Here is a 27,140-nt window from a genome sequence, read left to right as displayed (position 1 = left end):
AGCTGCCACTTGCACGGCGGACAGCATCTGGCGATTATATGAAGGATTAAACAGAAGCTCTTGTGCTAAATGTGGCAAACAGTTACCTATTGCAAAGGCATAGGAGCTACTTTAATTCATTACAAAGAGCCTAGCAACACAGCAACTTGTTTAACAACTGATCTGGAAACTGCAGTAGACGGTGCTTGTAAATTCATCAGTATTACTGCTGTCGAAGAACACACACACTCCACACAGAGTCGCTCTAAATAGTTAATGCTCTTCTTGGATTGGTGAGTACAACCCATGAGCCACACTTAATGAATTCTTTCGTTGCCTACACACACACACACACACACACACACACACACACACACACACACACTAGAGCTTTCTGGAGGGGAGGAGTTTGCAGAAGTATAACCAAGGCTATTGCTCGGTCTTCATATACATGTATGCACACAAACACACACACACACACGTTTTTGAATGAGTCGTGGCACATTTGAGTAATAGACGACACGGACAGGACTGTCACAGTATGTCTGGAAGTTACATGGAGCGTCACTGCTGACACACACACATACACACTGCTCTGTTCAGCATGAAGATCTTCAGCAGGTTCCACTATGTGTGGTATCTGGTGAGTCAGTAATGTTTTTAATAGTGTGTGTTATAATCAGTCTTGAATGCTGATGAAGTGTGTGTGTTGTTTGTCTGCTGGCTCTGATGTTTGTGTTCATGTAGCATCATTATTATCGGGTTTTCATGAAGATAATGTCTTCTGTAATTGTGTATATGCTACATGGGTACTTTTGTTTTACGTGTGCTGTTAAACAGAAGTTGGAGCTGCGATTTAAGTGTCATTGGGTCAAATAATTGTGATAATAAATTGGCAAAGAAAGTAACTGGTGCTGTTCGATTTATTTATTTATTTATTTACTTAATATTGGGTAAAACAATGATAATTATAAGTTGGCAAAAAAAAGAACTGGTGCTGTTTACATGAATATTTATTTATTTATTACTTTTTAAATATTTAATATTGGGCAAAACAATGATAATTGTCAGTTTGCCAAAAAAGTAACTGATGCCGTTTACGTGAATATTTATTTATTTATTTATTATTTGTTTTTTAATTATTATTATTATTTTAAAACTTATTTAATATTGGGTAAAACAATGATAATTATAAGTTGGCAAAAAAAGAACTGGTGCTGTTCACATGAATATTTATTTATTTATTATTTTTTAAATATTTAATATTGGGCAAAACAATGATAATTATCAGTTTGCCAAAAAAAAGTAACTGATGCTGTTTATGTGAATATTAATGTATTTCTTAACTTAATATTGGGTAAAACAATGATAGTTATAAGTTGGCAAAAAAGTAAATGGTGCTGTTTACATGAATATTTATTAACTAATTTTTTTTTTTTTTTTTTTACTAATTATTAAGTAAAACAATCATAATTATGAGTTGGCAAAAAAGTAACTGGTGCTGTTCATGTGAATATTTATAAATTTTTATTTTTTAAATTTATTTGTTTATTTATTTATTTAATATTGGTTAAAACAATGCTAATTATCAGTTAGCAAAAAAGTAACTGGTGCTGTTCACGTAAATATTTATTTATTTACTTATTTATTTATTTGTTTGTTTATTTGTTTAATATTGGGTAAAACAATGCTAATTATTAGTTTACAAAAAAAGTAACTGATGCTGTTCACATGAATATTTATTATTTATTTATTTATTTAATATTGGGTAAAACAATGTTAATTAACTGTTTGCAAAAAAGTAACTGGTGCTGTTCATGTAAATATTTATTTATTTATTTATTTATTTACTTGTTTGTTTGTTTGTTTATTTATTTAATATTGGGTAAAAAAATGCTAATTATTAGTTTGCAAAAAAAGTAACTGATGCTGTTCACATGAATATTTATTTATTTATTTATTTATTTATTTATTTATTTAATATTAGGTAAAACAATGTTAATTAACTGTTTGCAAAAAAGTAACTGGTGCTGTTCATGTGAACATTTATTTATTTATTTATTCAATCATTTACTAATTTATTTATTTATTTAATATAGGATAAAACAATGCTAATTACAGTTTGTAAAAACAAAAGTAACTGGTGCTGTTCATGTCAACATTTATTTATTTATTTATTTATTTATTCATTCATTTACTAATTTATTTATTTATTTAATATTGGGTAAAACAATGCTAATTATCAGTTGGCAAAAAAGTAGCTGGTGCTGTTCATGTGAACATTTATTTATTTATTTATTGTTGGGTAAAAAAAAAAAAGGCAGACCTAAACTGTTTTAAGTGTTTAAAGCTTTGCAGCACAGACGTATATCTGTTTATAAAGAGCAGATTGGCATATTATAGCTGAAATTAATGAAATAAAAATACTACAGGTTAGTTTTGTGTCCAGGATAAGTGGGTACCTCCCACGCAGATCTCTCTTTTAAACTAATGTTCTTACATTTTAAATTAAATTCAATTCAATTATTATTGATATTAGGATGCTCTACAATAATTTATGCCCATATATACATTAGATTAGTCAGTGCCAGAGCCAAAAGTAGAGCAAATCTAACAAAATAACAAAGATCTGAAAATTAAATACACCAAAATTAATAATGAATTAATTTAAATTTAAATGTATGTTTAGTGACCAAAAAGAGGTTTAGTGAGCAAAACGCTACTCTATAACTGTTTAATAAAAATGGTTTTGTTCAAATGCAGCACTATAAATGATCTATATTCACTGTGAAATGCATACTAATATTCATTTTCAAAAGGAGGGGTGTACTCATTTTTGCTGAGCGTTGTATTTGTGTGTGTGTGTGTGTGTGACCTTCACCTACAGCTCTTATAGTTGTAATTGCTAATCTAATGGTATAGTTTTGTTAGCAGCTGTAGCTCAATCATTTTTTTTCTTGGCACCCTAAATATATGAAGCGTGTGACGAGGCTCACATAGCAACTCATGGATGCTTGATCGGGTTACAGAGAAACCAAATCTTCTTTTTAATAACAGTTGGTGCTGTCATGTCTGTCCTGCTCATCCTACTGTAAACAAACAAACAAAAGGTCACAGAGACTGTAGTACTTCACTATTGTGGGTGGATCAGAAGCCAAAAAGAGCAGCGTCAGCATTTATACAAGCTATTACTATGCTCAGTTTTACAGTATCGCAAATTAAATGAGTAACAGAAATGCCAAGATGTGCATAGATTTTTAAAATGTGCATGAAAACGTATGAGTAGGCTACACTTTTAATCCAAAAAGACAAAGTGATGATGGATAAACTATGATGGAAATACATTTAGTGCATAAACTCTTTCTACGTGATGCTATTTTTCAGATCATGGTCTAATTTAAATGTGTGTTTCAGGGACTTTGGATTACAGGAGTTCGCTTTCTATTGTTGCAGATCTGAAATGTTGTTGTGCTGATTGTAAACAGCTTCAGCTGTCATCACAGTGCTTCAGTATTATTATTGTTATTCTCTCCAGAACTGTCTTGAGCATCTGTCTGCGCTTCCAATGAGCGTCTCACGTCTCTTAAAGCCATCGCAGTCTCTGCGTTCATTGCGTTTCGTCTTCCTCTTCTGAGGCACAGCTCATTGATTAGAGAAGACATGACACCACAGTGGCAAATCCAAACAGTGCAGCAAAATACACTTCTCTGGCTGATATTTGCTCCAGTTTATTAGGATTAGGATCCTTATTAGATAGAAACGTTGCTTCATTCGCGAGTGTTTTACGCAATATTTCATCTAGTTTGAGTTCACTTCAGGCAAAACTCTCGTTAACCACTTTCAAAGCCCTGAAATGAAACACAACTCTCCTATTACGTGCTCTCCAAGTACCTGGAATGAAGTGTCCGCTAAATGGGTTAAATGGATAATTGGGTCATTTCCAATTCATAGGTTGATTTCTCCTCTGTGAACTGGAGATGACCTTAGTCGAAGTCCGTTAAACAGAAAGTGGGCGAAGAAGCGTATAATTCAGGGCTTATACGCTGCAAACAGGCTTTTCTTACTTAGATTTTATGTCTTGTTTGTTGTTTAATCATCTAAACATTCTTAGACAAGCAAAAGAAAAAAAATAAGCCAAAATAAAGTGAGTTTTCCCTTAAAACAAGCTAAAAAATCCCGGCATAAATAATGATAATAATAATAATATAAAATCATTATATTAGATCAAGTCATTACATTAAGTCTTGAATATTTTACTTACGCCTAGCAAAAATCATGTAGTTTTAGTAGGAAAAATGGGTGATGTGTGGTTTAGAGCAGTTTACAGAGTAAACCATCCTCATCTACTAGTGTGTCGCTCTTATCAGTCTTCAATTGTTTGGGGTTTCACTCCAGGGTGAAGCGCCGCAGGATCCAGTGACAGCTCTAGTGTTACCGGGACTCTGCTAGTCTGAGCTCAGCTGAGCTGAACTAAACTAGTCTGAGCTCAGCCGCTCTCACATCACATCCACAGAAAGCTGGAATTAGGCAAAGCGTTTACAATGCAAAGCTTTTTGTGGAACCTATAGACTGTAAATATATGGACGTGGTATCCGTGACGTCACCCATAGGTTTCTGAAGAACGCAAAAGAAGCCGTCGCCATTTTGTTCGCGCATCATCACACTAACCGGGGGATACCAAACAAAGGCAAAGAGGCGAAGCTTAAGCGGAGCTACAGACACCTGCTAGCATTTTGCTTAGACAGGCTTTTCTTTGGGAGAAACGCTTAGTGCTTCGTTACCTGCTACTCGTTTGTGTTCTGACCACATGTGCTTCGTTGTTAACTATATCAATAAAGATTTGCAATGCACTAAGCCACTAAGCATTGTTCTTTCGACATTTTATATAGGAGGAAAAGGAAAATGGCTTCCAAATACTTCAGATATAGTCTGTGTTAGTAAATGCTGGGCTTATTATGAAATCCAGGCATAACACTGTATTAAAATGGTTCAGATGACAGTTCTAGAGCCCACAGCTAATCAATCTGACAGATTCTGAAGTGCTTTACAGCTCTAAAAACATTATTAATGATAAATTATCCTAAATAAAACAAATACATGTATAGAGATGGTGTATAAGTATATCATTTCACTCACCTTGGAAAAGGAGGCCACATGAATGGTTTGTGAGCACAATTAAGTGCACACCGCATGCCATATCATCTAATATTTGTAGGAAATAATCCCAAAAGGCTACTGACTGTGTAAATCGACATAAAACAATACAAAAATATGATGCATATATGCCGAGTTCAGCAGCTAATCAGCCGGAATCAGCTGAGGTGAAGTGACAGTAAACAGCGAGGCCTAGCTGTCACTCAAGTGGCCACGCCCTTAATTATGCAACATAATATAACCTAATATAAAGAAAACAGATGAGTTGTCACAGTTGTCATAAAGGCTAATTTTAGCTATATACACCAAAACCATCATTTGTACATGTTTTTATCAGCTGTAATGGCCAGTTTAGCTTTGCAGTCAGTAAACATCTGAAGTTCCTGAAGCCAGTCCCCAAAGGTTGGTCGATGAATTACAGTTTCAGTTACTTCCGTATTCTATTATGAACTAATTGCCTCATAACAAAAGTCTGTCATGATTTTACTGTTTGTGCTAATAGAGCTTTTGGAGAGTGTTTTATTTTGGGTTCTTGCCTCTCCTTTCTGTAAAATCAATATAAATAGAGATTGAGCTTCAAAGTGTTTAAATGACTTACAAATGTTTGTTCTGTTCAGGAATTTTCAAATGACGACACCAAGCTGGAGTATAATGTGGATGCGGAGAACGGGATCGTCATGGAGGGATATCTGTTCAAGAGGGCCAGCAACGCCTTCAAAACCTGGAACAGGTCAGTCACTGAACATCTACAGCTGCAGCGACACAAACACAGTCAAACCAAAAGTAATTCAGACACCAGATATCATTGTGTTTATATTTGCGACCCTGGACCACAAAACCAGTCATCAGCGTTTGTTTTTGTTAATGGAGCTTTATATACAATATATAGAGTAGTGGAAGTAAGTATTGATCACAATTTGTTGATTAATTTGTTTATTTCATATATTATTATCCTTTTTTTTTAAATATCGAAAATATGGGAAACGTTGAAGGTGTCTGATTACATTTTGATGAATAAATTGCAGTGGTTTAGCTTGTTTCTCGTCTTGTTTTCCTTCGCAGGCGGTGGTTTTCCATTCAGAACAATCAGCTGGTGTACCAAAAGAAGTTTAAGGTAAAAGAGAAATCAAATAAAACAACAATCAACGTTTCAAAAATGTCAAAATAGGTCGAGCAATGCTCTTTCTTTGTTTTCAGGATAACCCTACAGTGGTGGTGGAGGATCTGAGGTTGTGTACTGTCAAACACTGCGAGGACATCGAGCGCAGATTCTGTTTCGAAGTTGTTTCTCCGACAAAGTGAGTGAAAGCACGTCCGGTTCAGTGTTTTTATTTATTATTCTTCCTCTTTATTTTCATGCGAAGTGCAGATGCCATTGTTTATCCAGAGACTGATTAGTATTATTATTATTATCTTTTAAACCCACTGCAACAAACTCTGAATACCTTGGCTAATATGAATATTGACAGTAACAATAATAACAATAGGAAGGACATGAGAAAAAAAACATAATAATAAAACGTAAAAATTTAATTGAATATAAAAACAAACAGCAAAATTGAATAAAATAAGATTCAATTAAATAAATAGACAACAATAAAGGGTGTGAGGGATATCGGGGATAGTATATATTACTTGGAATTAGTTCTGGGCCTGTTTCAGTAAGGAGGTTCAACCAACTCAGAGTTTAAACTTGAACTCTGAGTTTATTTACAGAGAGATTAAGGCATTCGCTGTGTCCGAAACCGCATACTTCCATACTATATAGTACGCTAAAATCAGTATGTGAGCCGAGTAGTATGTCCGAATTCATAGAATTCGAAAATCAGTATGCGAGAAGTGCCCGGATGACTTACTACTTCCGGCGAGATTCTAGAGTGCGCATCCCATGCACGCTGTGCTATCCCATGATGCCCTGTGTGCGAATTCATGAATGGGAGTAAAGCGACGCAATTGACGCAGGTAGGTCACGTGACCATGACAAAATGGCGGATGTAGTACGTCCGAATTCCATTCATACTTTTCACATTCATACTGTATAGAACGTAGTTTTCTAACGACCAAGTAGTACGTTTAAATTCAAATGCAGTACCTACTGAGTAGTAGGCGGTTTCGGACGCAGCCATTGTGTTTTATCAGGAGTTCATTCACATTTAGACACATCGCCGTGCTGCTGTGTTCGCCTAAATCCTCCAGATTACCAGCAGAGCTAATGGTTAAAATAGACAGGGCAAGAGACCTGCTGCACTGAGTCTGCATTCAGACCCGGAGATTGACGGGGAAGTCCTCATTTATAGTGTTTATATGAACACACTTATCTTTATAATGATATAAATTATGATTATCTGTGTATGAAAATTACGAATAACAAATGTAGCAGGGCATTAAATTACTGTTTATCTTTGCATTTTACCTTTGTAAACTATAACATCATGCATCTGCTTACGGTGTGTGTCTTATTTTGCGAGCCGACTGACAACAGTTGTTCGCTCTCCTCCTCCTCCTTCTCCCCTGCTCTGCTGGCCACGCCCACTCCTGCCTCTGATCGCGGAGCTCCGCCCATTATCATGCATCTTTTGAAAAAATTCTGAGGTAGACCTGAACGGAAAGAGGAGGCTGTCATGGCCCTTTTAATCAGTGACATCGTTTACAAACTTAAAAATTAAACAGTCAAAATCCTGGATTTTTTTGTTTTATTATTATCAGAATTGAAGTTGATTTTTTACAGGAAATATTTATCTGACGCATTTTTAAAGGTTTAACTTAGTGGATGTTTTTATCCCGAATGTAATGAAAGGGTTGTAGATGGGTTAAATAAAAACCCCCAGACAGGAGAAGACCCTAATAAGGCTACTGCCACATTTAAATGAATGCAGCCGTGTTGAACAGTGTGACGGTATAATGACAGACTGTACTGAAAGCTGGTTTCGTCTCCACTACAGGAGCTGCATGATGCAGGCAGACTCGGAGAAACTTCGCCAGGCCTGGATTAAAGCCGTCCAGAACAGCATCGCCACAGCGTTCAGAGACAAAGCAGATGATGCAGAGGTACACTTCACTCTCTAGATCCCATGCTTAAAACTAGGACCCGTCTTCTCTCACTCTACCACACCACAGCCATTATACTGTATATACTAGGGGTTGATAGATTTGTAAGTCATTTGAATAAAGTGTGTGTGTGTGTGTGTGTGTGTGTGTGTGTGTGTGTGTGTGTGTGTGTGTGTGTGTGTGTGTGTGTGTGTGTGTGTGTGTGTGTGTGTGTGTGTGTGTGTGTGTGTGTGTGTGTGTGTGTGGCAGAAGATGGACAGAAAGTCATCTACATCTACAGGCAGTCTGGACTCAGCTGGAGATGTGAAGGAGAAGTGTGTGAAGGGTGAGAACGCTCTGCAGAGGGTCATGGCCATCTCTGGGAACAGCAGCTGCTGTGACTGTGGCCAGCCGGAGCCCCGCTGGGCCAGCATCAACCTGGGCATCACGCTCTGCATACAGTGCTCCGGCATACACAGGTAATCAGCCGCTCACTGATTGGTGGATATTCCCTCTATCCTGACTAGTCTTCCAGTTCCTGCTGCTGAAACACATCCCCACAGCATGATGCCAACACCACCATGCTTCACTGTAGGGATGCTGTTAGCCTGGTGATGAGCGCTGCCTGCTGTTCTCCAAACGTAACGCCTGGCGTTCACTCCAAACACTTCAGTTTGAGTCTGATCAGAGCAGAGAGTTTAGTTTCTGATGCTCTGAGAGTCTCCTTTGGTAAACTCCAGGCGGGGCGTGTCTTCCTTCTGGCCGCTCTACCATACAGATGCCTGATTGGTGGATTGCTGCACAGATGGTTGTCCTTCTGTAAGGTTCTCCTCTCTCCACAGAAGAACGCTGGAGCTCAGACAGAGTGACCATCGGGTTATTGATCACCTCCCTGACTAAGGCTCTTCTCCCCCGATCGCTCAGCTTAGATGGCCAGCCAGCTCTAGGAAGAGTCCTGGTGGTTAAACATCTTCCACTTACGGATGATGGAGGACGCTGTGCTGAACTTTCAGAGCAGCAGAAATGTTTCTGTAAGCTTCCCCAGCCTTGTGCCTCCACAATTCTGTCTCTGAGGTCTACAGACAGTTCCTTTGTCTTCATGCTTGGTTTGTGCTTTGACATGCACTGTCAACCCTGGGCTCTTATATAGACAGGTGCCTTTTCAGATCATGTCCAATCAGCTGAATTGACCACAAGTGAACTCCTATGAAGCTGCTTAAACATCTCAAGAATGATCAGTGGAGACAGAATGAACCTGAGCTCAATTTAGAGCTTCCAAAGGCTGTCAATACTGATGTACATTAGATTTCTCAGTTTTTTTATTTATTATTACATTGTCATAATGGGGGATTGTGTGTAGAATGTTGAGGAAATCAATGAATTTAATCCATTTTGGAATAAGGCTGTAGCATAAAAAATGTGGAAAAGCTCTGTGAATACTTTCCAGATGCACTGTAAGTGCTTATAAACAGTTAATATTTTAATAACAAGTCGCTAGTTAATAGTATAGTCCCTACACTACAGTATTTAAATAACTAATATGACCATAGCTGGTATATCGGTTTCCCTCTTTTTGAATATATTGTGCACTTAATAATCTAGGACTTATATTTAATTTTGGTTTTGTGTTTGTAGGAGTCTTGGCGTTCATTTCTCGAAGGTCAGATCTCTGACTCTGGACACTTGGGAGCCTGAACTGCTGAAGGTGAGTCTGATATACACGAGACTTCACTTCTGATATCGTCAACATCTGGATATGAATTGACAGATGTTTGTTTAAGTATGTGAAGGTGGGTCCAGATGTCTCCGAGAACAGCATCTCTTTCATCGTATACACCTGCTCATCCTCACATGTGCATTCAGAGATCATTTCCAGGCCTCATCTGTTCAAACACAGTGAACGTGTTGTTATTAAAGTTGTTATTTGTGGACTGATTCAGTCTTATTTGGTGCTGTTTAGCTGATGTGTGAGCTGGGAAATGGGGTCATAAATCAAATCTACGAGGCCCGACGAGAAGAACTAGGAGCCAGGAAACCAAACGCAGGAGATCCCAGGTACTCTCAACTAGACTGGACTATTACTAACACTTATTAACGAGACTTTAATCTGAAGTGTTACCTACTGTACTTTAAAATCCTTTCGCAGTTTACTCTGAACATGTATTGCATTAGGTTAACCTGAGACTCCTTTCCACCTCTATTACTGTACATCAGCCTTTTCAAGAGTAGTTGTTTCATTTGCGTGTGTGTGTGTTGTGGTGCGCAGGCATGAAGTGGAGGCCTACATCAAAGCCAAGTACGTGGAGCGAAGGTTTGTGCAAAGACGGTCCGAAGACGAGATCAGACAGAAGGTTTTATTACTGAGTAAGGAAGATAAACATCCTAGTGGCTGCTCGGACACACAGACGACAAGATCAGTGTCCAAACCCCGGCTAGCCTCCAGTTCCTCAGGTGAGCAGTTCTTCATCAGGTGTCAGGTCTGATCTTTCCTGCTATTAAACCCTTTGACCTTTGCTCATCTTTCCGTGACTCTGTTTACTTGCTACTAGAGTGTTCCATTATGCTTTTTTATAGATATTAGTTTTAGTTTATTTTCAAATATTGCCTATTGTGATATAATCTTCAGTATTTAATCTTAAACTGAGACCAGCCAGTCCCATCTGATCAATCAGAGTATATCAGTGTATGGTCATGTGACCAGTCATAACAGAATAGAGCCATTTAACCAATCAGGATATGAGGAATTTATCTAGTCCCAATTGAACAATCTGATCAGGTTAGAGTAGGGTCATTTAACCATTCATAACAGAGTAGAGCTATCTGACCAATCAGAACGGAGCAATTTGACCAGTTCCATCTGACCAATCAGAGCATACTAGAATTATTTGACCAATCATAGCAGAGTAGACCCATCTACACAGTCTGAGCTAAATAGAGCAATTAGACTAGTCTGACCCATCCAAGAAAACTAGAGTTGGGTCATGTGACCGGTCAAAACAGTAGATTTACCCGGCCAATCAGAACAGAATAAAGCAGTCTAACCTGTCCCTACTAACCAATGTGAGCAGAATAAAGCAATTTAACCAGACCTAGAATAGAGTCTTGTGACCAATCATACCAGAGTAGATTCATCTGACCAATCGGAACGGAATACAGTAATCTGACCAGTCCCAGCTGACCAATCAGAGCAGAATAGAGTCATGTGACCAATCACAACAGAGTAGATTCATCTGACCAATCAGAACAGAATAAAGCAATTTGACCAGTCCCATCTGACCAATCAGAGCATGTTAGAATTATTAGACCATTCAGAGCAAAATAGAGCAATTCGACCAATCCAAGGAGACTAGAGTTGGGTCATGTGACCAGTCATACCAGAGCAGATTTATCTGACTAATCAGAACAGAATAAAGCAATCTAACCTGTCCCTATTGACCAGAATAGTCAGCAGAATAGAGCAATTTAACCAGTTATAACTTTGTAGATTTGTCTGACCAATCCCTACTGATCAGTCAGAGCAGATTAGAGTAGGGTCATGTGACCAATCAGAACAGAGCAGCAGTTCGACCAGTCCAATCGGAGCATATTATTGTTATATGACCAATCGTAGAGTAGACCAATCTGACCAGTCAGAATAGAGTTGGGTCATGTGACCAATAACACAGTAGACTCATCTGACCAATCAGAACAGAACGGAGCAACAATCCAGTTGTTCCAATCTGACCAATCAGAGCATATTAGTGTTGTGTGGCCAATGGTAGAGTAGACCCATCTGACCAGTCAGAGTAGAATAGAGTCATGTGAGCAGTGAATACAGAGTAACCATATCTGACCAATCAGTAGTCTTACCAGTCCCAACTGATCAATCAGAGCAGATTAAAGTAGGGTCATTTGACCAATCATAACAGTAGACCAATCAGAGCAGAATACGGAAATCCACCCAGTCCCATTTGACCAATCAGAGCATATTAGAGTGTGGTCATGTGACAAGTCATAACGAAGTAGACCCGTATGACCAATCAGAACATAAAAGAGCAATTCATCCAGTTCCAACTAACCAATCTGATCAGATTATAATTATGTGACCAATCATAACAGAGTAGACCTATCTGACCAATCAGAGCAGTATAGATCAATCCGACCAGTCCCATTTAGCCAATCAGAGCAGAGTTCAATCAAAATGAAAGTGTTTTTGACCTAGTATGGATGTGAACCTCCTGTAGGAGAGCGACAAAAAGAGAAGCTTTTAAAGCAGGCAATCAGAGACACTTAAGCACGCGTCCTCAAGTCCGTGTCTCCTCACACACAGATGGATGTTGTTGTAGTCAGTGTGTGTTTGCGATGCTGTTAACCTGCTCCTGCTGTTGTGTTGTGTTGTGTTGAAGTGCACCTCGAGTCTCTCTTCTGTGTAGATGAGCTTGACTCTCTCTTCTCCTACTTTACCTCCTCCGGCCAGACGCGCTGCTGTAAGTACTGCTGTGTGTGTCTGCAGCTGTGTTTCCATCCACCTCTTTATGCGCATTTTGGATTATTGCATATGAATGCTTGATGGAAATCCCAAAGTGTTCATCAATTTCCTTTCATCAAAAAACCTGTGCGCACAATTGAGAAGGAGAAACTTATTATCTGATAAAAAATGCACATAAACTCTGATGTGAACACATGTAGTGAATAAACTCTGCGCATGCGCATCATCAGTTTCTGTGATGTGATTTAGTTATTGACAGATGTAAATGTGCATGATGGTCAGGGCCGGATTAAGAACACATTGGGCCCTGGGGCTATCCAAATCCAAGAGTAACCTCACAAAAGTATAGATACAGGGTGGGCCATTTATATTGATACACCTTTAATAAAATGGGAATGGTTGGTGATGTTAGCGTCCTGTTTGTGGCACATTAGTATATGTGAGGGGGCAAACTTTTCTAGATGGATGGTGACCATGGTGGCTGTTTTGAAGTCAGCCATCTTGGATCCAACTTTAGTTTTTTCAATAGGAAGAGGGTCATGTGACACTATAAAATCATGCGTCTGCTCACGGTTTGTGTCTCATTTTGTGAGTTGACTGACAACAGTTTTTCGCTCCCCTCCTTCTCCCCTGCTCTGCTGGCCACGCCCACTCCCGCTCATTGCTCGTGGAGCTCCACGCCCACTATGATGCATCTTTTGAAAAAATTCTAAGGTAGACCTGAACTGAAAGTGAGCAACAAAACTATCATATAACGACACTGCTGGTTTAGGGACGCTCTTGCGCTGACGTGCTGCTTTTGCGTGCAGTATGAAAACTCTAATGCTGCGTTCACACCAGACGCGAAACGCACATCAATCACGAGTGATTTACATGTTAAGTCAATGCAAATGCGCAAATAGACATCCTGCGGCGCGATACGCGCAAATGGCGCGGCACGAATGACGCGAATTACACGAATGGCGCTGTGCGTATCGTGCGATACATGCGAATGCCGTGGCGCGAATTGAGCGTTTTGCGCGTTTGACACGCTTAACGCGTTTCGCGCGAATCACTCGAGATTGAAAATCTAAACTTCAGTGGACATTCGCGCCGCCTCAACCAATCAGGAGCTTGCTCTTGTCGGGGCGTGATTGTGACGTAGAACCTGTTAATGGTGTTCCGGGGGAAATCCTCCAGCCGACACCGACAACAGTTCATCTAACTGGGCTTGGCTCAGTCAGAAGCACCCCTGAAAGCCTCCGTCATCCAGGTTCAGTTTCTGGAGGAGTTTATGAGCTCTTAGAGCTGGATGCACCTCTGAAAGGATGTAGTGGACTCAGACACGGCCCTAAACGTATCGACGCTGTCTTTCAGCCTTTATAAAGCACATAAACAGTTATTGTCTTCATAAAATCCATGTTAGCCATTTAGCAATAAAGCTAGAGTCACCGGGCAGACAGAAGCCCTGCCCATCTGAAACCGCGTCTGTTCTGAAGTGAATTTGACGCGCGAATGAAGCGGGGTCAAATGTTCACGCGGCTATTTTACGTGCGAATATCGCAATTTATCTGCACGTTCTGCATGTGGTGTGAACGCAGCATAATCTGTTAACATGGACGCTGAAAAAACATGCACGACTCACGCTCTGCTTACACTTGTGGTGTGAAACAGGCTTCAGATGGAAATGATGTTTATTCGCAAATATTTATGTGATATTACGTTTTAGACATGCGCATAAGCTACGATGGTAACACTTTTACCGCACAAATTTCAGTATGCGCATTAAAACAGGTCATGTGATTTTGTTATGAGAGATCATGTGATGATAAAAATGTATGTTAATGGACAAACCAGCAGGCTGAGCACTCTGTAAACCATCTGAAATGTTGTTTTGGTCATTCTGAAATGCCTTACCGTATCAGTTTTAGTGTTATTATATTATTAATGACCTCCAGAACTGTCAAAAGCGTCTGTGCTCTGCATGTCATGGCTTCAAACGCCACCATGCGTTCATTGTCCATCAGCATACTGTCTTCTGAGGTGAAAGTCATTTATTAAAGAAAGAAAAGATTGACGCAGCTTTAAAAAGTGAGGTTTTTGTTCTCTTTGACTCGTTGGTTGGAAACGCTGCCTTATTCGCACATCTATCATGCAATAATCCAGTTTTGCGCATAAATTGAATTCACATTTTTGGATGGAAACACAGCTACTGTCATGCTGGAGCTCAATTCAGAACTCGCTCACTTTGGCCCCGTTTACACTACAAATGTGACCCAATTCTGATTTTTTTGCTCATGTGACACTGATCGGATCTGTTCTATGAGCGTGTAAACACGAAAAAAATGCATGCATTCGGATATTCAGAGATGGGTTTCAGGCCTCCTTCATATGTGGAAATAAATAAGATGGGATTTGTGACAATGCGACTGTCATGTAAACAGGCAGATCGGATTTATTGAGGCGTTTCGTTCTGTTCATCAATAAACTCGCAACAATGTGCTGCTTCTCCGCGGTTTAATGACGTAGAAGGAAGAGCGTGAGTGGAGATACCGACACGGTAAACAACAATAACAGAGGAAACAAGTGGTCAGTCAACACAATTTGCTTCCACCAGACCTGAGATCTCTCTCGTACCCACACTTTCCTCTGAATGGTGGAGGACATCATACAGCACATAAACCATAAGCGCAAGCTGCGATGACGTCTCTTTCCCTCCCCTGTCTCAAAATCATTTTAAAGTTGGGCGAACTTCGTGTTGTAACTTTTGCTTTTTGTCGCCAAACATAGACCAACTTTAATCTCTCCAACAGCAGTGCGCACACAGGCAAAGGCCACATCTTCCAACCACACACACATCAGGGCCATACCATTACATAAACTGCGTGGGGGTAAATCTGGACTAAACCATTCACTGCTTATACTACACTTCGTATATTTCGCAGAGCTAAAAACAAGACAATTTCTTCCATCGTGGCTAGTGTGGCACTGATGCTAAAACCCGCCTTTACGCTTGCGCGACATCGTTAATTGTATAGGAAGTGTAAACGCATGAATTTGATATGGGTCACAATCAGGGCCGGCACGTCCATAGAGGCGACCTAGGCAGCCGCCTAGGGTGGCAGTATAGAGAAGGCGGCGTCTGCGACACCTCCCTTACCACCTGCATCCTCGGTTATGTCCGCGACACATATTCACGCATAAGCGACAGAATAGAGAGGGTGGCGTCAGCGACACCTCTATCAGCATCCGCGTGTCCTCAGTTATATCAGCGCATAGGGCGGCAATATAGAGGTCCGCCACACCCGTGCGTCCTCATTTATATCCGCGCATAGGGCGGCAGAATAGAGAGGGTGGTGTCCGCGACACCCCCCTTAGCACCCGCGCATCCTCAGTTATAGAGGTCTGTGACACCTCACTTCATTTTCATAACCGGTCACTTTCGTTTTCACATTGGGGTTGAGGGCGGCGTGATCGTCCTCTGCCTAGAGCGGCAGTTCAGCTTGCTCCGGCCCTGGTCACAATTAAAACAATGTGTAAACAGACAGGCAAACAAATCAGATATAGGCAACAAATCGGAATTGGGCATCAACACCTGAAAGTGTAGACAGGGCCTTTACCTCATTCCAGCAGTGTGAGCTGAACTGGTCTCTGATTCTGCAGGATGAGGCAGGTTTGGCCTGAACAGTAATGATCGTGCCCAGCAGAGCCTAGTTCCTCTCGAGGTTTTTTTTTCTCTCTTCACTTTGTCAATTGGGGAATTGAATTTCTGTTTCTCGCCAGTCACCAGTCAGGACTCGTGGAGCTGGGCATGGATGGATTTGCTCTTCAGTGTTTGGACTTTCAGCAGTGAAATTAAACCACAATGAGCTGAACTAAACTGAACTGAACTCTGAAAATTGAACTTCACTAGAACTATGATAAGCTGCTTTGACACAATTGTGAAAAGCGCTATATAAATAAACATGAATTAAATTAAATTGATGACTCGAGCTGCCTCAGTCTCTATTTTGACCAAACATGTCTTGAATTGAATGAAAGTTCTGAAATTGGCTCCAGTCCGCACCATGTGGGCTTTTGCATCTCTCCGTCACTCTGCATGTCTCTCGCACCCTCATGCTCTTCTTCTGCCGTGGAGGTTTTGCTCTGTTTTCTGCTGGCGTTTGTGTTTCCTGAGTGAGTCTGAGATCTGCTCTACTGTGTGTGTGTGTGTTTGGCAGTGAGGAGTTCAGATGGAGAAGCTCAGACTCTCACAGAGGAGAGCAGAGAAACGGTCAACGCCAGCGCATCGACCAGCACAGTCAACCACACCGGTCAGTCTGACACACAGCACATCTTTTTGTTGCGGTTTCTGTTCTTGTTGCTGTTTTGTTGTTCTGTTGTCACCATTGTTGAGGAGTATTACACAAAAGTGGAATTAAGAAAGCCAGGTTAACAGCAAAGCACATCTTGACCTAGCTTAATCGGGTACTTATGAAATATTTAATGTTTCACAGACCTGTTTTTTTAGTCTGAAATGCATTTTACTGAAATGCAATAGTACTGAAGTGCCTTTCATTGGCATATTAAGCACACTGGTGATATTTTTCATGAGACATGTTGAATTAATCATAGTTTAATATAAGCTCCAGAGCCTGCATCTCAAATGTAAGGAACAGACTGAAGGGAATAATACAGTTTGTGTTTGGGTATTAACATTAACCCAGTATTTGTTGCCTCCGTTTTATGTTATACTCCGTTCATGTATACTTAGACTGTAAAAGCCTATCTAAGGGGATAGACCTTCATCTCTAAACTTATAATACTATTTAAATCATATAGTGATTGCTCAAAGTTACTAATAGTTTAAGTAAGATTGGTCTGCTTAATTCTATAGTAACGATCATGGAATGATGAAATAGTTTTGTTCTGATTTAGGAGATAGCAGCTCTATGGGGACTAATCTGAGTAAGCAGAGTTCTGCCTTTTTAGGGTAGCGGTTAATCGCCACTCTTTAGTGACCAAAACTGACACGCTTGTGTTTAAGTGATTGTATATACTCGGCTAGTGCAAGACTTAGGATGTTATTGACCTTTTTCTTGGAACGCAAAATTACCCATGATGCTTTGCGTGTATGCGCAAGGAGAATGCGAAGACCTTCCGGTCGGCAGCTGATGCGTGTAAACAGTCACATTTGGACAGCTTTGAAACGATAGTTTTAATCTATTTTACCTGCTTTTATCCTCTTTGAACTAATCCTGTTGTCCATCAGCAGCATCTCCTGGACTGATCATTTAGAGAAATGTGATCTAATAGGATGGAAAACAGCTGCTGTGAGGCGTTTTCCCCTCGTTGTCAGACGGCATCTTCTGCAGTTTAAATGAAGCCTCGTCATCGCTAAAGTCAACATTTTCTCTGTATTTCACATATATAACCAGCCCAAACTAATGTAGTTCACCAAAATGTTTGACACACACACGTAGCCTGTACTGTGCCACTGACACACTGATTAAATAACTGTGACAAAGTGAAAATATAGGCTAGTGTCATTTCGAAATGACAGAAAACACAAACCGTAGTGAAAACAACACACGAAATAAAACACAAACGGCTCATTTTTGTAAATTGCACGACTTTCATTCCAGTTAAGTTTCATGCTAGTACTCTGGTTTGCTCTCTCTCTCTCTCTCTCTCTCTCTCTCTCTCTATGTGTGTGTGTGTGCGTGTGTTAAAGAGCCGCTGAGCTAACAGCTGACAGGCCGGGAACGCACACACGCACTGTATTTCTGACAGCAGACACGTGAACTAGGAGAACGTTTTTCTCGTATTTCTGACGCGCTTGAACCACACGTGACAGATTATAACGGCTTTAACAGACACATTTCTAAGTTGTGTGTCACAAAAACACTCTGTTATCCATTAAAAACGTTATTGAAACCCATTTTCGGAGCGCAAATGACCAGTTGTACACGCTGTAAACGGACGTTTTTAGCATTCTACCGAAAGACGCTGGTCACTATGGCGCCCTCCATGCAGCAGCCATGAAAAAGCTCTATAGGAATCCAAATAAACGAGAATAACATACAGTAACAAACTGAAGAGAATAATCTAAAGTAATAATAAAAGAAACAAAATAATCGTATCAATGTTTTATAATTGGAGTCAGATAAAACGAGGATAAATATATTAATATTCTAAACCACCTCATACTAAAAGTAAATCAGCATTGTGCACCTTCATCCACCAGTAGACACCGTCATTGGACCTTACTAGGCCAGCAGCCATCCGTCCTGCCGCTAGAGTTGCTGTTTGTTGAACAGAGTTTTGTTGCTGTTCCAGCTGTTGTTGCTGTTTTTTCTGTTCTATAGTTGTTACTTTTGTTTCTGTCGTTGTTGATGTTGTGGTTGTTTACTCTGTTGTTTCTGTTAATGTTGTTCTGTTGTTGTCACTGTTGTTGGTGCTGCTCCTGTTGTGGTTGTTTTCACTGTTGTTTCTGTTTTTGTCGCTGTTATTGCTGCTGTTGGCACTTGTTTGTGTGGTTGTCACTGTTGTTTCTGTTGTTGTGGTTGGTGTTTCTGTTGTCTGCTGCTGCTGTTGTTGTTGTTGCTGTTGCAGTGGTTCAGATGCAGCTGAGCTCTGATGTGTGTTTGTCTCTGTGTGTGTGTGTGTGTTCCTGACTGATCTCTGCTGTGTTTCAGATGAGGAGGGCTGCTGTGGGAAGGCTGTGGTGGTTTTCTGCGAGCCTCAGCAGGCGACTGCGGGTCTGCAGCTCTACTGGGCGTCCTTCAGCCGCAGTCTGCCTGATATGGCTGAAGCTCTGGCTCACGGGGCGCAGGTCAACTGGACCAACACCGAGCAGGACAACAGGACGCCGCTTATCATGGCCGTCCATGGGGTCAGAGACTCAAACACACCACATATCAGAAGCTCACTTCCACAATGCTTTACTGTACAAGCATTTCTATATATATATGCAGAAAAGTTTTGTATTTCTGTATTCTAATTAGCATTTTTAAGACATATAAGCAAAGTTTGGCTTAAAATGAACATGTTCACTAAGAAGATCCTGTTAAATATCTCTCTATGTGTGTGTTGTGGGTGTGTGTGTGTGTGTTACAGGGCTCTCTGGTGACCTGTGAGTTTCTGCTCCAGAACTCAGCCAGTGTGAACCAGCTGGACAGTTGGGGTCGAGGGCCGCTTCACCATGCCACCATCCTGGGCCACACCGGGTCAGTCTCACTGCTTTATTACAATAATATCTCCACACTCTGCTAGATTTAACAATTAATTAATCAGCTAGATTTGATTGTTGATTTAGCCTGATCATCCAAGATGTATGATCATATATTTCGATGATCATATCATTTTGCAAACTTTGCCAAATCATGTTGAATGTTTTAAGTGAGATACGAAGCTTGTGGGTCTAATGTCACCATTGTGTGTTTGCCCCTCAGGCAGGTGTGCTTATTTCTGAAACGAGGAGCCAATCAGAACGCAGCAGACGTGGAGAATCAGACACCGCTTTCCATCGCAGTGGAGGCCGCCAACGCTGATATCGTCACTCTGTAAGATCATCTCGGTTCACACCGAGCAGGATAAAGATAATGATAATGGCGTTGTTCTGAATGTAAAAAGAAGTTCAGAGCCCAGCTATAATTGTTAAGATGTAGAGAATTGATATATATTTCAGAGTAATTGTTCTACGGCTCATAAACAATACAAATCTGCTGAAATATAAAGGGCTCTCGCAGTTTAAAGCTGCGGCTGACATTGTGGAGACGTTCTGCCCTTTTGCCATAGATTAATAAAAAACAATGACTGTCTAGAAAACTCTTGGTTTCACTCAGTGTTGGGGAAGATGTGCTAGAAAGACACTGAGGACACCTGATGAATACCTCGGGTTAATGCGAACAGAAAAGCATAATCAGAGTGGAGACAAATATATTGATCGTTATATTGAGAGTTATGGTGCTTGGTGTGAGCAGGCCTTGATATGTTTGTATTCTGTTTTGTGTCTGCAGACTCCGGCTGGCCAAGATGAACGAGGAGATGCGTGAATCTGAGGGTCCGTACAGTCAGTCAGGTCAATATCACTCCAACAGCCCCACTGAACTGCAGTACCGCAAGTGCATGGAGGAGTTCATTACTTTACAGCTCAGAGACTCCTAGTGTTTACATCTGTCCTGCTGCACATCCACACACACACTGATCAACACACACACACTGATCAACACACACACACTGATCAACACACACACTGATCAACACACACACTGATCAACACACACACTGATCAACACACACTGATCAACACACACTGATCAACACACACTGGACTTCTGCAATAACCCAGCCTTTTATATACACACACATATTCGTATCTGTATTAACCTGACTGAACACAGTTTTTATCAACACATTCCTATCTATCTATCTATCTATCTATCTATCTATCTATCTATCTATCTATCTATCTATCTATCTATCTATCTATCTATCTATCTATCTATCTATCTATCTATCTATCTATCTATCTATCTATCTATCTATCTATCTATCTATCATCCATCCATCCATCCATCCATCCATTGTTCTTTCCATCCATCCATCCATCCATCCATCAATCAGTCTATCCATCCATCCATCTATTGTTCTGTCCATCCATCCATCCATCCATTCATCAGTCTATCCATCCATCCATCCATCCATCCATCTATTGTTCTGTCCATCCACCCACCCATCCATCCCTTGTTTTATCCACCCATCCGTCTATCCATCCATCTATACATCCATCCATACATCAATTGTTCTGTCCATCCATCTATCCATCCATCCACCCACCCATCCATCCCTTGTTTTATCCACCCATCAGTCTATCCATCCATCCATCCATCCATCCATCCATCCATCCATCTATTGTTCTGTCCATCCATCCATCCATCCATCCATCCATCCATCCATCCATCCATCCATCTATCTATCGATCCATCCATCCATCCATCCCCCCACCCACCCACCCATCCCTTGTTTTATCCACCCATCAGTATATCCATCCATCCATCCATCTATCCATCCATCCATCCATCCATCCATCCATCCATCCATCCATCCATCCATCTAATGATACACAAGTACCACTATTAACTATATATCTAATTGTTTTAATGGTACTTGTGTTTAATTTAAATTGTTAACTATCTTAACAGTTTTACTAATATACATTATTATACAATATATTATATATAAACTGTGTAAATGTCTGTAAATGTGCGGTGCAGTGAAATGTTTTCGGGATATTTTTAGCGATTTATCATTAGTGCAATAGACATGTTCATTCTGACAGTCTGAATGTAGTGATGGATGTATTTTGTGATATATATTATTTATTTATCAGCTGATATATTGCGAGTGTGCACTGTGAACATTATGTATTGTTGCAGTGTCGTTCTCAGCCACACAGCGGCGCAGTAGAGCTGGCCTTCACTGCTCCACAAACACACACTCTTCTGCTTCTCTTTCCTCCTCCACCTCTTATGTCCTCTCTGTTTACATCATCTCATATAAACAAGTCTTATTTTTATCTCTTATGCAGACGCTCAGGTTTATGCATATGCAAATCAGAGGTTTATATAGGCGTTATGAAGACTGTTGTGTGTTATGTATGTTGATTGTGCTCTTCTTTTACTCTGTTGCTCTCCTTTACTGCACTGAGGGGTCTGAATGCTTGTTTTAGCTGGGGGATTGAAATTACAATTCTGACCTCTGTGTCTTCTTTTTCTATTATTGAAGACAGCGTTATTCACCCTTATGTGATATTTTTAACTGAGATTTATTTCAACACGTTTCTAAACAAAATAGTTTTAATAGCTCTTTTATTTTGTCTGCCATGATGACTGTGCTTCATTTTACTAGATACTAGTATTCAGTTTAAAGTGCAATTTAAAGAGGAAAATCACTTTGTTTAAACACTGATGTGTGGCCGCAGTGTTTGAGTATAAGGCCCCGTTTACACTAGTGCGTTTTAGTTTGAAAATGGCGTTTTAGATCAAAAACGATCCGCGTCCACACTAGCGTTTCTGAACATATCTCCGTTCACACTACGCCACCAAAAACGTATATCACGTGACCATTGGCGCACTCTGGGCATGCGCGTTCGAGTATAAACAGGAAGCATGCGTCTCGCTCGGCATTTGGTTATTGTTAGTCAACAAACATCGGCTGAACAATGAACGCGATGGCAAAGAAAGCAAGAGAGGTATTTTTGTGGACAGACGACGGGGTCGAGTTGTTATTAACGTAACAAATGAATAACTGCACAATGGTGCCTAAAACAGACAGTAGTGCAAACAACGCTCCCATTTCTGTGTCCATGTTGTTGTTTACAGTGAAGGCTGGTCTGCTGTCTTTCGGTAGCGGTAAAGTCATGTGTTATAGTCATGTGATAGGGGCTTGACCAATAAGGGAAGGATACGCAATGACACAAAAGCCCCAATCAGGTAGCGAATCTCAGCAGCCCCGCCTCCGTTTTCAGATGTCTCCGTCTTCCCCCATCCACACAATCGCTGCGTCCAAAACCGCATACTTTCATACTACATAGTACGCCTAAATCAGTATGTGAGCAGAGTAGTATGTCCGAATTCATAGAATTCGAAAATCAGTATGCGAGAAGTACCCGGATGACTTACTACTTCCGGTGAGATTCTGGAGTGCGCATCCCATGCATGCTGCGCTATCCCATGATGCCCCGCGGGAGAATTCATAAATGGGAGTGAAGCGGCGCAATTGACGCAGGTAGGTCACGTGACCATGACAAAATGCCGGATGTAGTACGTCCGAATTCCATTCATACTTTTCTCATTCAAACTGTATAGAACGTACTTTTCTAACGGGCCAGTAGTACGTTTAAATTCAAATGCAGTACCTACTGAGTAGTAGGCAGTTTCGGACGCAGCCAGACGGAGCAGCAGCATTTCAGAATGAAAACAGCTTCTCTAGCCTTTCTAAAACACTCCGTTTTCGGTGCTCGAAAACTCCGGAATAGTGTGGACGGATAGCGTAACCGTAGCAAAACTTATGTGTTTTCAAACTAAAATGCGTTTGCACTATTGTCTGTTTTAGGCGCCATTGTGCAGTTATTCATTTGTTACGTTTAGTAACAACTCGACCTTGTCGTCTGTCCACAAAAATACCTCTCTTGCTTTCTTTGCCATCGCGTTCATTAACCGAATGCCGAGCAAGACACACATAGACACAGTAGAACGCGCATGCCCAGAGTGCACGAATGGTCATGTGATTTACGTTTTTGGTGGCGTAGTGTGGACGGAGATATGTTCAGAAACGCTAGGTGAAACGCTAGTGTGGACGCAGATCGTTTTTGATCTATAATGCCGTTTTAAAACTGAAACGCACTAGTGTAAACGCGGCCTCAGTGTCGAAAACAAACTTCATGTTTGCTGTTATACTGAAAGAAATCAACCTATTTTCTGTAAGAATCATGCACCAGATGCCGTCTCTAAAGCTCTGTATTCATTTATACGCACAACTATTATTCACAATCTTCCGAGTTTGTATAGTTATGATGTAAATGTGAATAAAATCAGTGCATCTGCTGTGATTGTGTGTGTGTGTGTGTGCGCGCTGTTCTTCAGCTCTTGCTCTTTCGCTTTTCTGCTGCTCAGTCTCTGCTGCAGGTATGAAGCTCTTCTCTTCTTCTGATCGCAGCTAAATGGCGCTCCATGTTTAACACCATAACCAAGCAGGATTTATTTCTCTTTTCCAGGAGACGAAACCTACCAGGACATTTTCCAGGACTTCACCCAGATGGCATCGAACGACCCAGACAAACTCAACCGCTACTGAGAAACGCCCATGTGGAAATCTGATATATGCAAATATATGCAAATTACATGCATCACATAGAAGTTTATTTTTGGATTTATATAAAATACATATAAAAACATGTGTGTTTGTGTATAAATGTATGTACATATATCTATGCATCTATATATATATATATGCATGTAAATACATATACATATACAAATACATATGCACTTTTTATATATATATATATATATATATATATATATATATATATATATATATATATATATATATATATATACATATATATATATATATAACCACAAATATATACACACTTACATACATATTAGTAATTTCAGTGGTTAAAAATTCTATTTTGGCAATAAGACCCATGTTGCATATGAGATATTCTATATATATGAAGATCAAATATGAATGTCAAATATATAATTTGCATATATTTGCATATATCAGATTTCTACATGGCGCTGGACCAGGTTATGGACGTTTTTTGGCATGCTGACCTCCTTATTACTGGGATGTTTTTCATTAGATTATGTGTTTATATTATACCAGATGTTTTCATAATTGATTATATGATAAGGATTTTTATGAAATCAGAATTGCTGCCCACGTAATAATCTGGGTGACTTGAATTGTATTGCAGTTTTGACCTTTTTTTTTTGTACGTGTGCACACAATCATTTCATGTAGAGTTGAACTGATGAGGATTGATTGCGCTTCTGTGTCAGTAAACGTGCTCGGATGTAAAAAGAGAGGAATGTTTGAGCGATAGCACTCAATGGTGCTCATTTCTGAAATGTCCAACATTGTAAATGCCAATTATTTAGCAGTAATTTAAGCGTGCACTTGCAGATTTACTTCTGATAGGCGCGGGATCCTAATGAGAGATCAAATGAGAGCAAAAGTATACAGGGTGGGTCATTTATATTGATACACCTTAATAAATGGTGGTGTTAACGTCCTGCTTGTGCCACATTAGTATATGTGAGGGGGCAAACTTTTCAAGATGGGCGGTGACTATGGTGGCCATTTTGAAGTCGGCCATCTTGGATCTAACTTTTTGTTTTTTTCAATAGGTAGAGGGTCATGTGACATGTCAAACTTACTGGGAATTTCACAAGAAAAGCAATGCTGTGCTTGGTTTTAACGTAACTTTATTTTTTCATGAGTTCTTACAAGTTTCTGACCACTTTCTGTTCAATGTGCTGCCCATTGTGTTGGATTGTCAGTGCAACCTTCTTCTCGCACTCTTCACACACTGATAGCAACACCACAGGAGAAATGCCAGCACAGGCTTCCAGTATCTGTAGTTTCAGGTGCTGCACATCTTGCATCTTCACACCATAGACAATTGCCTTCACATGACCCCAAAGATAAAACTCTAAGGGGTTCAGATTGGAAGATCTCTGGGACCAGTCTTGGGGGCCATTCAACTGGCCTACGACCACCAATCCACTTTTCAGGAAACTCTTCATCTAGGAATGCTTGGACCTGACACCCATAATGTGGTGGTGGAAAAACTCAGGGAACATGCCAGAGGGAAACATCATCATGTAGCAATGTCAAATATCCAGGGGCATTGAGGTTTCCACTGATGAAGAATGGCCCCACTGTCTTTGTTGTCTATGGTGTGAAGATGTGCAGCACCTGAAACTACGGATACTGGAAGCCTGTGCTAGCATTTCTCCTGCGGTGTTGCTATCAGTGTGTGAAGAGCGGGAGAAGAGGTTTGCATTGACAATCCAACACAATGGGCAGCACATTCAACACATTTTATAACTTGTAAATAACTCATGTAAGAATAAAGTTACGTTAAAACCAAGCACACCATTGCTTTACTTGTAAAATTCCCAATAAGTTTGATGTGTCACATGACCCTCTTGTTATTGAAAAAACAAAAGTTAGATCCAAGATGGCCGACTTTAAAATGGCCACCACCCATGTTTGCCGCCTCACATTTACTTATGTGCCACAAACAGGACGCTAACATCACCAACCATTCCCATTTTATAAAGGTGTATCAATATAAATGGCTCACCCTGTGGATCATTTCCTTTAAAGACAGATGTGATGTTTTTAATTGTTTCACTGATTGCATTATTGACGTTTTTATACTTATCATCATTTCGATTTTTATCCTACAATTCAGACTATGTGAGATATCAACCATTGGGAATAAAGGAAACCATTTACGTTTTTTTTTTTAATATCGTGACTTACAGTCGTTCGCTGCGTTTCAAAGATGAGGCCTGATTTTTAGCGAGTCATACTTTTTATTGAGTTGTTTTGTTGGCATGTGGAGCGAAACTATTCAAGTTTACAAAACAAACACACACACACACAAACGTCCAATGTATTTTCTGACTTGATATGTTCTTAATCATGTTTGAAAGAGGAAAACCGTATGTTATCCCATCTTTATATGCTCAAACATTATTATATATACAAGCAAAACAATTTCCACTGCGGTGTAAAGGGTGTAAATTGTGTATATTCTGTACATACATCATCATCTTCGTCATCGTGGGCTGGGTGGGATTCATTTGTGGTACTTTAAATGTTTGTAATTAGCATCACTGTAATCATCTCTCTCCATTTTTAAAGATTGTTTTATCCTCTTGCGAATGTCTGACTGAAAATATCTGGAGTGATGGTATAAATTGTTTTCTCTAGAAACCTTTTGTTTGTTTTACTTGACGATTTA

The 27,140-nt window shown here is 40.0% G+C and overlaps 2 protein-coding genes across 5 annotated transcripts in view; one reads left to right on the top strand and one right to left on the bottom strand.

Annotated features, from left to right (window-relative positions):
* psmd1 (proteasome 26S subunit, non-ATPase 1) overlaps positions 1-27,140 on the bottom strand; it is a 198,210-nt gene that overhangs the window by 71,718 nt on the left and 99,352 nt on the right. The window lies entirely within an intron of this gene.
* On the top strand, positions 353-27,112 carry LOC141380259 (arf-GAP with coiled-coil, ANK repeat and PH domain-containing protein 2-like). 3 transcript variants are annotated; one of them, XM_073937659.1, is made up of 15 exons: positions 355-622; positions 5,751-5,863; positions 6,196-6,247; positions 6,331-6,431; positions 8,076-8,181; positions 8,431-8,639; positions 9,796-9,865; positions 10,121-10,215; positions 10,427-10,611; positions 16,828-16,920; positions 19,285-19,481; positions 19,706-19,815; positions 20,041-20,151; positions 20,608-20,669; positions 24,366-27,112. In XM_073937659.1, exons 1-15 carry the CDS (start codon positions 584-586, stop codon positions 24,443-24,445), a joined length of 1,623 nt encoding a protein of 540 aa, XP_073793760.1. In that variant the 5' UTR covers positions 355-583; the 3' UTR covers positions 24,446-27,112. The 3 variants fall into 3 exon arrangements, with proteins under 3 accessions (XP_073793758.1, XP_073793760.1, XP_073793759.1); XM_073937657.1 differs by lacking the exon at positions 20,608-20,669 and having other exon boundaries at positions 353-622; positions 20,041-20,134; positions 26,416-27,112; XM_073937658.1 differs by lacking the exon at positions 24,366-27,112 and having other exon boundaries at positions 20,608-21,023.

This window comes from Danio rerio, chromosome 22, assembly GCF_049306965.1.
Source record: "Danio rerio strain Tuebingen ecotype United States chromosome 22, GRCz12tu, whole genome shotgun sequence".
Classification (NCBI taxonomy): Eukaryota; Metazoa; Chordata; class Actinopteri; order Cypriniformes; family Danionidae; genus Danio; species Danio rerio.
Note: the sequence above shows the minus strand (reverse complement) of the source record. Positions and strands in the feature narration are given on the sequence as shown.

Excerpts from the sequence above, each read along its gene's own strand:
- LOC141380259 (XM_073937657.1), top strand. The coding sequence starts at position 584 with ATGAAGATCTTCAGCAGGTTCCACTATGTGTGGTATCTG. Across the intron at positions 9,866-10,120 it reads GGGAGCCTGAACTGCTGAAG|CTGATGTGTGAGCTGGGAAA; the intron begins GTGAGTCTGATA and ends GGTGCTGTTTAG. Across the intron at positions 10,216-10,426 it reads CCAAACGCAGGAGATCCCAG|GCATGAAGTGGAGGCCTACA; the intron begins GTACTCTCAACT and ends TGTGGTGCGCAG.